The sequence below is a fragment of the Vidua chalybeata genome, chromosome 30 (genome assembly GCF_026979565.1).
Source record: "Vidua chalybeata isolate OUT-0048 chromosome 30, bVidCha1 merged haplotype, whole genome shotgun sequence".
NCBI lineage: Eukaryota > Metazoa > Chordata > Aves > Passeriformes > Viduidae > Vidua > Vidua chalybeata.
This window is the reverse complement of record NC_071559.1, coordinates 1,903,075-1,917,482: the sequence shown is the minus strand read 5'-3', so window position 1 is coordinate 1,917,482 and position 14,408 is coordinate 1,903,075. Positions and strand designations below refer to the sequence as shown.

General features: G+C 51.6%; 1 protein-coding gene across 1 annotated transcript; it reads left to right on the top strand.

The window, feature by feature from the left end:
* The first annotated feature begins 76 nt into the window (after positions 1–76).
* Positions 77–14,154, top strand: PRIM1 (DNA primase subunit 1). The gene is made up of 12 exons (XM_053967496.1): positions 77–1,001; positions 1,994–2,151; positions 2,227–2,333; positions 2,417–2,490; positions 4,603–4,739; positions 5,904–5,962; positions 7,274–7,383; positions 9,673–9,894; positions 10,652–10,721; positions 11,292–11,377; positions 12,739–12,837; positions 13,989–14,154. Exons 1-12 carry the CDS (start codon positions 164–166, stop codon positions 14,006–14,008), a joined length of 1,980 nt encoding a protein of 659 aa, XP_053823471.1. The 5' UTR covers positions 77–163; the 3' UTR covers positions 14,009–14,154.
* Positions 14,155–14,408: the final 254 nt, after the last annotated feature.

Genomic DNA, 14,408 nt, shown 5'->3' with positions numbered 1-14,408 from the left:
CGCTGTTAATAATTAATTAGCGGATTCCGGGGCAACGGTCGCGGAGATTCCGCTGGGCCGCCGGACGCTACCAGGATGCGGGATCGGCTCCGCCCCGTCCTCTTACGGGGCTCGTCCCGCTGCTGCCGCCTGGAGCCCACCGGGCTCCGGCCAGTGCCCCGGGATGTGTCCCGGGGCTTCGCTCCCGCCGCTCTGCGGGGTGCAGTTAACGGGAGCAGGGCAGCGCCCCGGGGTTCCCGCACCGATGCGCTGCCCTCCCGGGAAGCACCCGGACCCCGCGACCACCCCGGAGCCCGGAGCATCCCCGCGCCCCCCGCGCCCCCGCCCCGGGAGCTCTCCGGATCACGGGACTACCCCGGGACCCTCCCAGATCCTGAGACCATCCCGAAAGCCGAGACTCCTCTGGACCTCAGCACCCCGGCGTCTACCGGACGCCGGGACAATCCCGGACAGCCCTTCCTTGGACCCTCTTGGACACCGGGACGCCCCCGGATCCCCACGCCCCCGGACCTCTCCGGATCCTGGGATACCCCCGAACACCGGGACATCCCGGGACCTCAACGCTCCCGGACCCACCCGCCCCGGGGCATTGCAGACCCCGAAATCCCCCCTAACCTCAGCTCCCCGGCTCCCACCCACCTCGGGACCCCCGCGGATCCCGGGACATCCCCGGACCTCACCACCCCCGGACCCCACGACCCCACGGACCCCGGGACATCCCCTCCCCTCCATCGCGGGACCTCCCCGGTGCTTTGCTCTCCTCCCACTCGCCCCGAGCCGCGCACCCCCGGTCCCCGGTGCTCCCCGCCCTCGCGGCCCGGGGCCGGACTACAACTCCCGGCGGCCCCCGGGCCCGGCGCCGCCGCTTCCCGCCGCCTCCCGCCGCTCCGCTCCCGCCATGGCGCGGTTCGAGCCGGCGGCGCTGCCCGAGCTGCTCCCGGTCTTCTACCGGCGGCTCTTCCCGCACGGCCCCTACGGCCGCTGGCTCAGCTACGGCGGCGGTGAGCGGGGAGGGGGAAACCGGTACCGGGCGGGGGGGCACCGTCGGGGATGCGGCGATACCGGGCGGGGGCACCGATATGGGGCGGGGGGCTCCACCGGGAACCGTGATACCGGGCGGGAGGCGTCGGTACGGGGCGGGGGGCACCGTCGGGGATGCAGTACCGGGCGGAGGCATTGATACCGGACTGGGGGCACCGATACCGGGCCGGGGGTATAGCTGGGGACACCATGGGAGGAGCGGGGGACACCGTGGGGGGCAGCGATACCGGGCCGGGACCACCATACTGGAGGAGAGGCACCGATACCGGGCGAGGGGAGCCGTCGCGGGTGGCGATACCGGGCGGGGGGCAGCGATACCGGGCGGGGGGCAGCGATACCGGGCGGGGGGCAGCGATACCGGGCGGGAGGCAACGATACTGGGCGGGGGGCACCGATACCGGGCGGGGGGCAGCGATACCGGGCGGGGGGCAGCGATACCGGGCGGGAGGCAGCGATACTGGGCGGGGGGCAGCGATACCGGGCGGGGGGCAGCGATACCGGGCGGGGGGCAGCGATACCGGGCGGGAGGCAACGATACTGGGCGGGGGGCACCGATACCGGGCGGGGGGCAGCGATACCGGGCGGGGGGCAGCGATACCGGGCGGGAGGCAGCGATACCGGGCGGGGGGCACCGATACCGGGCGGGGGGCAGCGATACCGGGCGGGGGGCACCGATACCGGGCGGGGGGCAGCGATACCGGGCGAGGGGCACTGATATCGGGCGGGGGGCACCGATACCGGGCGGGAGGCACCGATACCGGGCAGGGGGCACCGGTACCGCACGGCAGCACCGCGATCCCGGGTCCCACAGCACGTTGGTGTGCCGGGGCGGGCAGTGGGTGGATTCACTGACCGGGACCCCGGGAGGAGCAGGGAAGGGGGGTCTGGGGGTGTCTGTAATGGGGGGATTTAGGAGGGCATTGACCCCCCCGAGCCTCCCGTGTCCCCGCAGTGGTGAAGAACTACTTCCAGCTGCGGGAATTCTCCTTCACGCTGCGGGACGATGTGTACCTGCGCTTCCAGTCCTTCGGCAGCCCGCAGGAGCTGGAGCGGGAGCTGCAGAAGATCAACCCCTACAAGATCGACATCGGGGCCGTCTACTCCCACCGGGTGAGTCCTGGCCGCCGTGGTGGGGGGTCTGCAGGGGTCTCTGGCCGTGCTGAGCCCACCCCGTCCCTCCTGCAGCCCAACCAGCACAACACGGTGCACCTGGGAGCCTTCCAGCCGCAGGAGAAGGAGCTGGTCTTTGACATCGACATGACGGATTACGACGACGTCCGGACGTGCTGCAGGTTCCCCGCGGGGGGCTCTGGGCTGGGAGGGGGTTCGGGGATGCGGGGTGTCCACCTGACCCCCCCCCTCGCTCTGCCCCCAGCTCGGCCGATATCTGCTCCAAGTGCTGGACGCTGATGACCATCGCCGTGCGCGTCATCGACCGCGCGCTCGTGGGTGAGGGGCTTGGGGACGCCCGGGGGCCCTGGCTGTGCGTGCCCAGACCCCAGAGAATTCACAGAATCGCTGGGTTGGAAGAGACCTTCAAGATCATGGAAGGTCAAGATCATCCAACCCAGCCCCAGCACCTCAGCACCCAGTGCCACATCCAGGCTTGTTTTGAACACATCCAGGGATGGTGACTCCACCACCTCCCCGGGAAGAACATTCCAGAACTTGATCACTCTTTCCATGAGAAACTTTCTCCTAATATCCAACCTGAATTTCCCTTGGCGCAGCTTGAGACTGTGTCCTCTGGTTCTGACAGTTCTGCCTGGAGAAAGAGACCGACCCTCACTGTGGGAAATGGATTTATAGAAAATTCTTTGAGTTTGATAGAATCGACTTTATTCCAAATCCCCTATCAGCTTAAACCACACTGTACTGTAAATACCTTAAAACTAATCATTTAGAATTACCCCTCGTAAGTCCTACTACAATACATCTTCCATAGTTCTATTTCTCCAAAATATCTAATCTTATTTACAAGACCATCCTTTTAAACCTGTATCTAATTCAATCTCTCTCTCAACAATACCTATCCTGTTCCATAACATTTCTAAGTCAACATTTCTTATCTCAGAATTTACATACCAATACACACTATGTGAACCTTCTGGCAAAATTTAGGAATTTCCTACAAATCCCACACCCCACCTGACTACAACCTCCTTTTAGGAAGTTGTAGGGTGATGAGTCTCCTTTTCTCCAGGATAAGGAACCCCAGTTCCCTCCTCAGAGGGCTTGTGTTCATGGGGTTAAAACGTGGGGTTAAAATTAAAACATGGGCTTAAAATGGGGTTAAAATTAAACGAGCCTTGTTGCCCTCCTCTGGGCACGCTCAGGAGGGGCTGGGCTAATGCTGTCACCGAGCTTGGGGACACGGCAGGCTTGTGGCACCATCAGCTTTGGGTGGTTGCCACAGCCTGTCCCAGTGTGGCCCCAAACCCATCTGTGCCCCCCTAAAACCTATCTGTGTGTTCCTAAACCCATCTGTGCCCCCCTAAAACCTATCTGTGTGTTCCTAAACCCATCTGTGCCCCCCTAAAACCTATCTGTGTGTTCCTAAACCCATCTGTGCCCCCCTAAAACCTATCTGTGTGTTCCTAAACCCATCTGTGCCCCCCCCAAACCCATCTGTGACCCCCAAAACCCATCTGTGCCCCCCAATCCGTGTCCCCAAACCCATCTGTGCCCCCCCAAACCCATCTGTGCCCCCCCAAACTTCATCTGTGCCCCCCCAAAACCCATCTGTGACTCCCCAAAAACCATCTGTGCCCCCCTAAAACCCATCTGTGCCCCCCCAAACCTCATCTGTGCCCCCCCAAAACCCGTCTGTGCCCCCAAAACCCATCTGTGCCCCCCCAAACTTCATCTGTGCCCCCCAAAACCCATCTGTGACTCCCCAAAAACCATCTGTGCCCCCCTAAAACCCATCTGTGCCCCCCCAAACCTCGTCTGTGCCCCCCCAAAACCCGTCTGTGCCCCCAAAACCCATCTGTGCCCCCCCAAACTTCATCTGTGCCCCCCCAAACCCATCTGTGACTCCCCAAAAACCATCTGTGCCCCCCTAAAACCCATCTGTGCCCCCCAAACCTCGTCTGTGCCCCCCCAAAACCCGTCTGTGCCCCCAAAACCCATCTGTGCCCCCCCAAACTTCATCTGTGCCCCCCAAAACCCATCTGTGACTCCCCAAAAACCATCTGTGCCCCCCTAAAACCCATCTGTGCCCCCCCAAACCTCGTCTGTGCCCCCCCAAAACCCGTCTGTGCCCCCCAAAACCCATCTGTGACCCCCAAAACCCATCTGTGCCCCCCAATCCGTGTCCCCAAACCCATCTGTGCCCCCCCAAACCCATCTGTGCCCCCCCAAACTTCATCTGTGCCCCCCAAAACCCATCTGTGACTCCCCAAAACCCATCTGTGCCCCCCCAAACCTCGTCTGTGCCCCCCCAAAACCCGTCTGTGCCCCTCAAAACCCATCTGTGCCCCCAAATCCGTGTCCCCAAACCCCTCTGCGACCCCTCAAAACCCATCTGTGCCCCCCTAAAACCCACCTGTGCCCCCGCAGAGGACCTGGGCGTGCGGCACCGCCTGTGGGTGTACTCTGGCCGCAGGGGTGTGCACTGCTGGGTGTGCGACGACGCCGTGAGGAAATGGTCCCCAGCGCTGCGGGCGGCGGCCGTGGAGTACCTGAGCCTGGTGAAGGTGGGTGCAAGGGGGGCCAGGAACCCCCTGCCCACCCCTGAGCCCGGTGAAGGTGGGTGCAAGGGGGGCCAGGAACCCCCTGCCCACCCCTGAGCCCGGTGAAGGTGGGTGCAAGGGGGGCCAGGAACCCCCTGCCCACCCCTGAGCCTGGAGCAGATGGGTTTGTAGGGTTTGGGCACCCCTCACCCTGTGGAAGGTGGGTTTAGGGGGGGTCTAAGTGCCCTGTGACACTGATGAAAATGAGTTTATGGGGTTTTGAACATCCCCTCACCCTGTGGAAGGTGGGTTTGGGGGGTTTGGGCACCCCTCACCCTGTAGAAGGTGGTTTTGGGGGGGTCTAAGTGCCCTGTGACACTGATGAAAATGGGTTTGTGGGGTTTGGGCATCCCCTCACCCTGTGGAAGGTGGGTTTGTGGGGTTTGGGCACTCCCTGACCCCGGTGAAGGTGGGTTTGTGGGATTTTGGGCATCCCCTGAGCCTGGAGCAGGTGGGTTTGGGGGGATCTGGGCACCCCCTGACCCTGGTGAAGGTGGGTTTGGGGGGTTTGGGCACCCCTCACCCTGTAGAAGGTGGGTTTGGGAGGGTTTGGGCACCCGTGTCCCTGGAGCAGGTGGATTTGGGGTGCACAGCACCCCCTGACCATAGAGCAGGTGGGTTTAAGGGGGTTTGGGCACCCCTGACCCTGTGAAAGGTGGGTTTGGGGGGGTCTGGGCACGCCTGATCCTGGTGAAGGTGGCTTTGGGGGGTTTGGGCACCCCTCACCCTGTGGAAGGTGGTTTTGTGGATGTTTGGGCACCCCTGACCCTGGAGCAGGTGGGTTTGGGGTGCCCAGCACCCCCTGACTCTGGAGCAGGTGGATTTGGGGGGATCTGGGCACCCCCTGACTCTGGAGCAGGTGGATTTGGGGGGATCTGGGCACCCCCTGACTCTGGAGCAGGTGGGTTTGGGGGGATCTGGGCACCCCCTGACCCTGGAGCAGGTGGGTTTGGGGGGATCTGGGCACCCCCTGACCCTGGAGCAGGTGGGTTTGGGGGGATCTGGGCACCCCCTGACCCTGGAGCAGGTGGGTTTGGGGGGATCTGGGCACCCCCTGACCCTGGAGCAGGTGGGTTTGGGGTGCCCAGCACCCCCTGCCCACCCCAGGCTGACCCCGCTGTCCCCCAGGGCGGTGCAGACACCGTGAAGAAGGTGAACCTCTCCCACCCCATCCACCCCTTCATCAGGTGGGTGAGGACCTGCCAGACTCAGCCTTTTTCTGGCTCACTGAGGAGGCAGCTGAGAGGTGCTTTAAACTTTTATTCTAAAAAGTAAAAACTTGGCTGCTAACAAGTATTCTAAAAAAAATTTGTTTCCATTCTTGCTACTTTTTTTTTCCTTTCATTACTGTTAAGAAACTTTTGAAATTTTATAATTTCAAAGCCTGCTTGGCCTTTCTCCTAATCCTATTTCACAACAAGAAATCAACACATCGGTGATTGGGCAGCGCTAAAAGCAGCCACAGCCATCAACACATGGATGATGAAAATCCCAAAATTAGGAAAAAAATTAAAAATTAACAAACCAAAACCACTACAAACAACCAGTGTAGATGAACAAAGCTGGTTTGGGTGAATTATATATATATATATATATATATATATATATATATATATATATATATAAAAAATTATATATATAATATACATATATATAATACATATTATAATATATAATATATACTATATTATAGTATATATATTATATATAAAAATATATGTTATATATAGTATATACAATTAATATATAATATAATATAATATAATATAATATAATATAATATAATATAATACAATAAAATATAATGCTATGTAATATTATATATCGTATTATATATTACATATTACATATTATTACATATTTTATATTATATAATATCATCTATATAATATAATAATATTATATATTATAATATATATTATATATTATATATATTATATAATATTATATATTATTATATTATATTATTATATAAATATACATAATATAGATAGTATATAGTATATATTTTATATAATATATGCAATATATATAAATAATATGAATATATTATATATTATGTATTATGTATTATATACTACATATTATATTATATTATATTATATTATATTATATTATATTATATTATATTATATTATATTATATTATATTATATTATATTATATTATATTATATTATATTATATTTATTACATTATATTATACTATATTATATTATATTTATTACATTATATTATATTATATTATATTATATTATATTACAATATATTACAATATATTATAATATATTATATATATATAATATATCTATTTTTTTATATATATATATATGTATATATATATATATAATTAAAATATATATCTATAACATCTCTATTGTCCCACCCTTCACATGAGACTGAAAATAGAATAAAAAATTTATAAAGCACCTCTCAGTTGCCCCCGATTTGGGTCAGGAAGGGCCCTTTGGCTCTGAGCCCTCCCTCCCTCGCCCCGCAGGCGCTCGCTGGCCCTGGTGGAGAAATCCTTCGAGGAGTTTGCGCTGCTGGGGCAGGACATCCTGGGCAGCCCCGAGAGATGGGCCAAGGTGCTGGCCCTGCTCCCGGAGGGTATCCTTGTACACGGGGCTGTGGGGCGGGGGCACGCCGGGGGGAATGTGGGGTGAAAATGGGGTTAAAGTTAAAATATGGGGTTAAAGTTAAAATATGGGGTCAAAATATGGGGTTATAGTTAAAATATGGGGTCAAAATATGGGGTTAAAGTTAAAATATGGGGTTAAAATATGGGGTTATAGTTAAAATATGGGGTCAAAATATGGGGTTAAAGTTAAAATATGGGGTTAAAATATGGGGTTATAGTTAAAATATGGGGTCAAAATATGGGGTTAAAGTTAAAATATGGGGTCAAAATATGGGGTTAAAGTTAAAATATGGGGTTAAAATATGGGGTTAAAGTTAAAATATGGGGTCAAAATATGGGGTTAAAGTTAAAATATGGGGTCAAAATATGGGGTTAAAGTTAAAATATGGGGTCAAAATATGGGGTTAAAGTTAAAATATGGGGTTAAAATATGGAGTTAAAGTTAAAATATGGGGTTAAAATATGGGGTTAAAGTTAAAATATGGGGTCAAAATATGGGGTTAAAGTTAAAATATGGGGTTAAAATATGGGGTTATAGTTAAAATATGGGGTCAAAATATGGGGTTAAAGTTAAAATATGGGGTCAAAATATGGGGTTAAAGTTAAAATATGGGGTTAAAATATGGAGTTAAAGTTAAAATATGGGGTCAAAATATGGGGTTAAAGTTAAAATATGGGGTTAAAATATGGAGTTAAAGTTAAAATATGGGGTTAAAATGGGGATAAAGTTAAAATATGGGGTTAAAGTTAAAATATGGGGTTAAAATGGGGATAAAGTTAAAATATGGGGTTAAAGTTAAAATATGGGGTCAAAATATGGGGTTAAAGTTAAAATATGGGGTTAAAATATGGGGTTAAAGTTAAAATATGGGGTTAAAATATGGGGTTATAGTTAAAATATGGGGTCAAAATATGGGGTTAAAGTTAAAATATGGGGTTAAAATATGGAGTTAAAGTTAAAATATGGGGTTAAAATGGGGATAAAGTTAAAATATGGGGTTAAAGTTAAAATATGGGGTTAAAATGGGGATAAAGTTAAAATATGGGGTTAAAGTTAAAATATGGGGTCAAAATATGGGGTTAAAGTTAAAATATGGGGTTAAAATATGGGGTTAAAGTTAAAATATGGGGTTAAAATATGGGGTTATAGTTAAAATATGGGGTCAAAATATGGGGTTAAAGTTAAAATATGGGGTTAAAATATGGGGTTAAAGTTAAAATATGGGGTTAAAATGGGGATAAAGTTAAAATATGGGGTTAAAATTAAAATATGGGGTCAAAATATGGGGTTAAAATTAAAATATGGGGTTGAAAGTTAAAATATGGGGTTAAAATTAAAATATGGGGATAAAGTTAAAATTAAAACATGGTGTTAAAACATGGGGTTAAAATGGGGTCCTGAAAGGCTGAATGGAATCCTGGAAAGGGTAAATGGGCTCCTAGAAGAGTAAATGGGGTCCTGGAAGGTTAAAAGGGATCTTGGAAAGGGTAGATGTGCTTCTAGAAGGGTAAATGGGGTCCTGAAAGGCTAAATGGGATCCTAGAAGGGTAAATGAGATCCTGGAAGGGTAAATGGTGTCCTGAGGGGCAGGTGGGATCCTGGAAAAGGTAAATGGGCTCCTAGAAGGGGAAAAGGGATCCTAGAAGGGTAAATGGGGTCCTGGAAGGGTAAACGGGGTCCATGAAAGGGTCAATGGGGTCCTGAAAGGGTAAATAGGCTCCTAGAAGAGTAAATAGGCTCCTAGAAGGGTAAATGGGCTCCTGGAAGGGTAAATGCACTCCTAGAAGGGTCAATGGGCTCCTAGAAGGGTAAATGGGGTCCTGGAAGGTTAAATGCAGTCCTAGAAGGGTGAATGCGCTCCTCAAAGGGTAAATGCACTCCTGGAAGGGTAAATGGGGTCCTGGAAGGGTAAATGCACTCCTGGAAGGTTAAATGCAGTCCTAGAAGGGTAAATGCGCTCCTCAAAGGGTAAATGCACTCCTGGAAGGGTAAATGGGTTCCTGGAAGGGTAAATGCACTCCTGGAAGGGTAAATGGGTTCCTGGAAGGGTAAATGCACTCCTGGAAGGGTAAATGGGTTCCTGGAAGGTTAAATGCACTCCTAGAAGGGTCAGTGGGGTCCTGGAAGGGTAAATGCACTCCTAGAAGGGTCAATGGGCTCCTAGAAGGGTAAATGGGCTCCTGGAAGGTTAAATGCACTCCTCAGAGGGTAAATGCACTCCTGGTAAGCCGCGGGGGTGAGCCTTGACCCCCGGCAGAGCTGCGGGAGCCGCTGCAGGCCGAGTTCCCGCGCAGGAAGGACTCGGTGCAGCGCTGGGAGCTGCTGCGGGCCCGCGCGGAGCGGGAGCGGGAGCGGGGCCGGGCCGCGTACCCCGACTGGGAGGTGATGCTGCAATTCTGCTTCCCCCGCCTCGACATCAACGTCAGCAAAGGGCTCGGCCACCTGCTCAAGAGCCCCTTCAGCGTCCACCCCAAAACAGGTGGGAACCGGGAGGAGAGGAGGAAAAGGGAGCTGGAAATGGGGTTTTGAAAGGTGGACTCCAAAATAAGAGTGGATATTTTAGTGTCTGGTATTGGGGTGAAGAAATAGGTTCTAGTTGTAATAGCAGTTTTATTGTATTGTAAATTGTAAATATTATTGTATATTAATTATATTATATTATATTATATTATATTATATTATATTATATTAATATATATATTATATGATATATAGATTATATATTATTATATTATATTATATTATATTATATTATATTTTATATTATATTATATTATATTATATTATATATAGATTATATATTATTATATTATATTATATTATATTATATATATTATATATATAATATATATTCTATTCTATTCTATTCTATTCTATTAATAATAGATATTAAAATATATAACAGTAAATAACATATAAAAATATATAAAATAGATAAAACTATTTAGATATATTATAAATATATAATTTATATATAAATTTCAAGTAATATCTATTATATTACATAATCAAATATTAGACTAGATTAGCTGTGATCTTATTTTATAATTACAATTTTAGTAGTATTAAATTCTTATAACTATAAATAATAATTACAATTGCAATTATAAATGAGAAGATCTGTATTATCCCTCCCGTCACATAGAACTAAACACAAACAAAAGCTTTGAGCACAGCTCTCAGTTTCCCCATGGCCAAGTCCCAAAGTCCCTTGTCCCTCCCCCGCTGTGTCTCAGGGCGAATTTCGGTGCCGCTGGACCTGCAGAGGCTGGAGCAGTTTGACCCCTTTGCTGTCCCCACCATCAGGTACAGCAGCCCTGAGCCTGACCCAGACCCTAAACATAACCCTAACCCTAACCCTAACCCTGAGCCTGACCCTGATCCTAACCCTAACCCTAACCCTGAGCCTAACCCTGACCCTGAGCCTAACCCTGACCCTGACCCTAACCCTAACCCAATCCTGACCCTAACCCTGACCCTGAGCCTGACCCTAACCCTAACCCTGAACCTGACCCTGACCCTAACCCTGACCCTGACCCTAACCCTGACCCTGACCCTAACCCTGACCCTAACCCTGACCCTAAAGCCAAACTCTAAACCCAAACCCTGACCCTAAACCCAAACTCTAAACCCAAACCCTGACCCCAAACCCATACCCTGACCCTAAACCCAAGCCCTAAACCCAAACCCTGACCCTAAACCCAAACTCTAAACCCAAACCCTGACCCTAAACCCAAACTCTAAACCCAAACCCTTACTCTAAACCCAAACCCTGACCCTAAAGCCAAGCCCTAAACCCAAGCCCTAAACCCAAACCCTGACCCCAAACCCAAACCCTGACCCTAAACCCAACCCTGTCCCTGCCCTGTCCGGCAGTTCCCTGTGCCAGGAGCTGGACGCGGCCGGCAGCGATGGCGAGCAGGAGGACGGGGGGGAGACGGAGCCCAAACGGCGCACGAGGGGTGAGCGGGGCGGCTTTGGGGTCAGGGGTGAGCTTTGGGGTCAGGGGTTGGGGTCAGGAATGGGGTTTGGGGTCAGAGATGGGATTTGGGGTCAGGGGTGGGCTCTGGGGTCAGGGTTTGGGGTCAGGGATGGGGTTTGGGGTCAGGGATTGGGGTCAGGGGTGGGCTCTGGGGTCAGGGTTTGGGGTCAGGGATGGGGTTTGGGGTCAGGGTTTGGGGTCAGGGATGGGGTTTGGGGTCAGGGTTTGGGGTCAGAGATGAGGTTTAGGGGTCAGGGATGGTGTTTTGGTCAGGGATTGGGGTCCAGGAGGGGGTTTGGGGTGCAGGATAGGGTGTGGGGTCAGGGTTTGGGGTCATGGGTGGGCTTTGGGGTCAGGGATTGGGGTCAGGGATGGGGTTTGGGATCAGGGGTGGGCTTTGGGGTCAAGGTTTGGGATCAAAGATGGGGTTTGGGGTCAGGGCTGGGGTTTGGGGTTTGGGGTCAGGGCTGGAGTTTGGGAACAGGGGACAGGTTGGGGGTCAGAGGTGGGGTTTGGGGTCAGGGATGGGCTCAGGGATGTGGTTTGGGGCCAGAGATGGCATTTGGAGGTCAAGGTTGGGGTTTTGGGCGTTAGGGTTAGGGGGTCATGGCTGTGATTTTGGGGGTCGGGGCTGTGGTTTTGGGGGTCATGGCTGTGATTTTGGGGGTCGGGGCTGTGATTTTGGGGGTCATGGCTGTGATTTTGGGGGTCGGGGCTGTGATTTTGGGGGTCGGGGCTGTGATTTTGGGGGTCATGGCTCTGGTTTTGGGGGTCATGGCTGTGATTTTGGGGGTCGGGGCTGTGATTTTGGGGGTCGGGGCTGTGGTTTTGGGGGTCATGGCTGTAGTTTTGGGGGTCATGGCTGTGATTTTGAGGGTCGGGGCTGTGGTTTTGGGGGTCATGGCTGTAGTTTTGGGGGTCATGGCTGTGATTTTGAGGGTCGGGGCTGTGATTTTGGGGGTCGGGGCTGTGATTTTGGGGGTTGGGGCTTTGATTTTGGGGGTCATGGCTGTGATTTTGGGGGTCGGGGCTGTGATTTTGGGGGTCGGGGCTGTGGTTTTGGGGGTCATGGCTGTAGTTTTGGGGGTCATGGCTGTGATTTTGAGGGTCGGGGCTGTGGTTTTGGGGGTCATGGCTGTAGTTTTGGGGGTCATGGCTGTGATTTTGAGGGTCGGGGCTGTGGTTTTGGGGGTCATGGCTGTAGTTTTGGGGGTCATGGCTGTGATTTTGGGGGTCGGGGCTGTGGTTTTGAGGGTTAGGCTTGGGGTTTGGAGCTCAGGGTTGGAGTTTGGGGGTCCCCAGCACCCACTCCTGGCCCTGCCCACTCCCCAAATCCTGCAGACTACAGGAAGACGAGCCTGGCCCCGTACGTGAGGCTCTTCGAGCACTTTGTGGAGGGGATGGAGAGCGCCCGGCGGGGAGAGCGGATCCGTCGCAGCGGTGGGTGCCCCAAGCAGGACCCCAAGAGGGGCCTCTGCCTCTGATAACGGATTTAGGGGGTCTCCTGTGGGATTTGAGGGTCTGTCCCGTTGGATTTGGGGGCCTCTGATTAGATTTGGGGTGTGTCCCTTTGGATTTGGGGGTCTTTCATTGAATTTTGGGGTCTGTCCCTTTGGATATGGGGGTCTTTCATTGAATTTTGGGGTCTGTCCCTTGGGATTTGGGGGTCTTTCATTGAATTTTGGGGTCTGTCCCTTGGGATTTGGGGGTTTTTCATTGAATTTTGGGGTCTGTCCCTTTGGATATGGGGGTCTTTCATTGAATTTTGGGGTCTGTCCCTTGGGATTTGGGGGGTCTGCTCTGATGCATTTGGGCTCTGTCCCATTGGATTTGGGGTCTATCCCTTTGGATTTGGGGGTCTTTCACTGAATTTGGGGGTCTGTCCCTTTCAATTTGGGGGTCTTTCATTGAATTTTGGGGTCTGTCCCTTTGGATATGGGGGTCTTTCATTGAATTTTGGGGGTCTCTGATTGGATTTAGGGGTCTTTCACTGAATTTTGGGGTCTGTCCCTTGGGATTTGTAGTGTGTCCCTCTGGATTTGGGGGTTTTCATTCAATTTTGGGGGTCTCTCATTGGATTTGGGGGTCTCTCACTGAATTTTTGGGGTCTGCCCTGTTGGATTTGGGTCTGTCCCTTTGGATTTGGGGGTATTTTATTGAATATTGGGGCCTGTCCCTTTGGATTTGAGGTCTTTCATTCAATTTTGGGGATCTGCCCCATTGGAGTTGGGGGTGTCTCACTGAATTCTGGGGGACTGTCCCTTTGGATTTGGGGTCTGTCCCTCTGGATTTGGGGGTCTCTCACTGAATTTTAAGGTCTGTCCCTCTGGATTTGGGGGTCTTTCATTCCGTTTTGGGGCTCTGTCCTGTTGGATTTGGGGTCTGTCCCTTTGAATTTGGGGGCCTCCCTTTGGATTTGAGGGTGTCTCCCTGAATTTTGGGGGTCAGTCCCTTTGGATTCGGGCTCTGTCCCATCAGATCTGGGACCACGAGGTGACAGGGAGGGACACAAGGAAGGAGCTGAGCCATGGCTGTCGCCGTGACAGCTTTGTTTTGTCTGGAAAAACCTTCCCACTTCTCACTTTTTGCAGATCTTCAAGGAGATTTCTGAGGCCTTGACACTGCCAGTGTCTCACGTGTTGTCACTGTCACCTCCTCATGGAGCAGCCAAACCACCGGGGCCCCCTGGCCCTGCCCTTTTTTTTTTGTACTTTTTGTACTGTTTTCTACACAAACACCATTAAATGTTTCTGGTCACCCGTGTGCTGGGACGTGCTGAGGTGAGGGGGGGGTCCCCTCCCTGTGGGGAGGAGCTGGGGAGGGGTCCCTGCTCTGCAGTGTGGGGTCACTGCCCCCAGTCCCCTGCCTGGACCCCCTGTCCTGACCCCCTAAACCTGCCTGGACCCCCTGTCCTGACCCCCTAACCCTGTCCTGACCCCCTAAACCTGCCTGGACCCCCTAACCCTGTCTGACCCCCTAAACCTGCCTGGACCCCCTAAACCTGCCTGGAC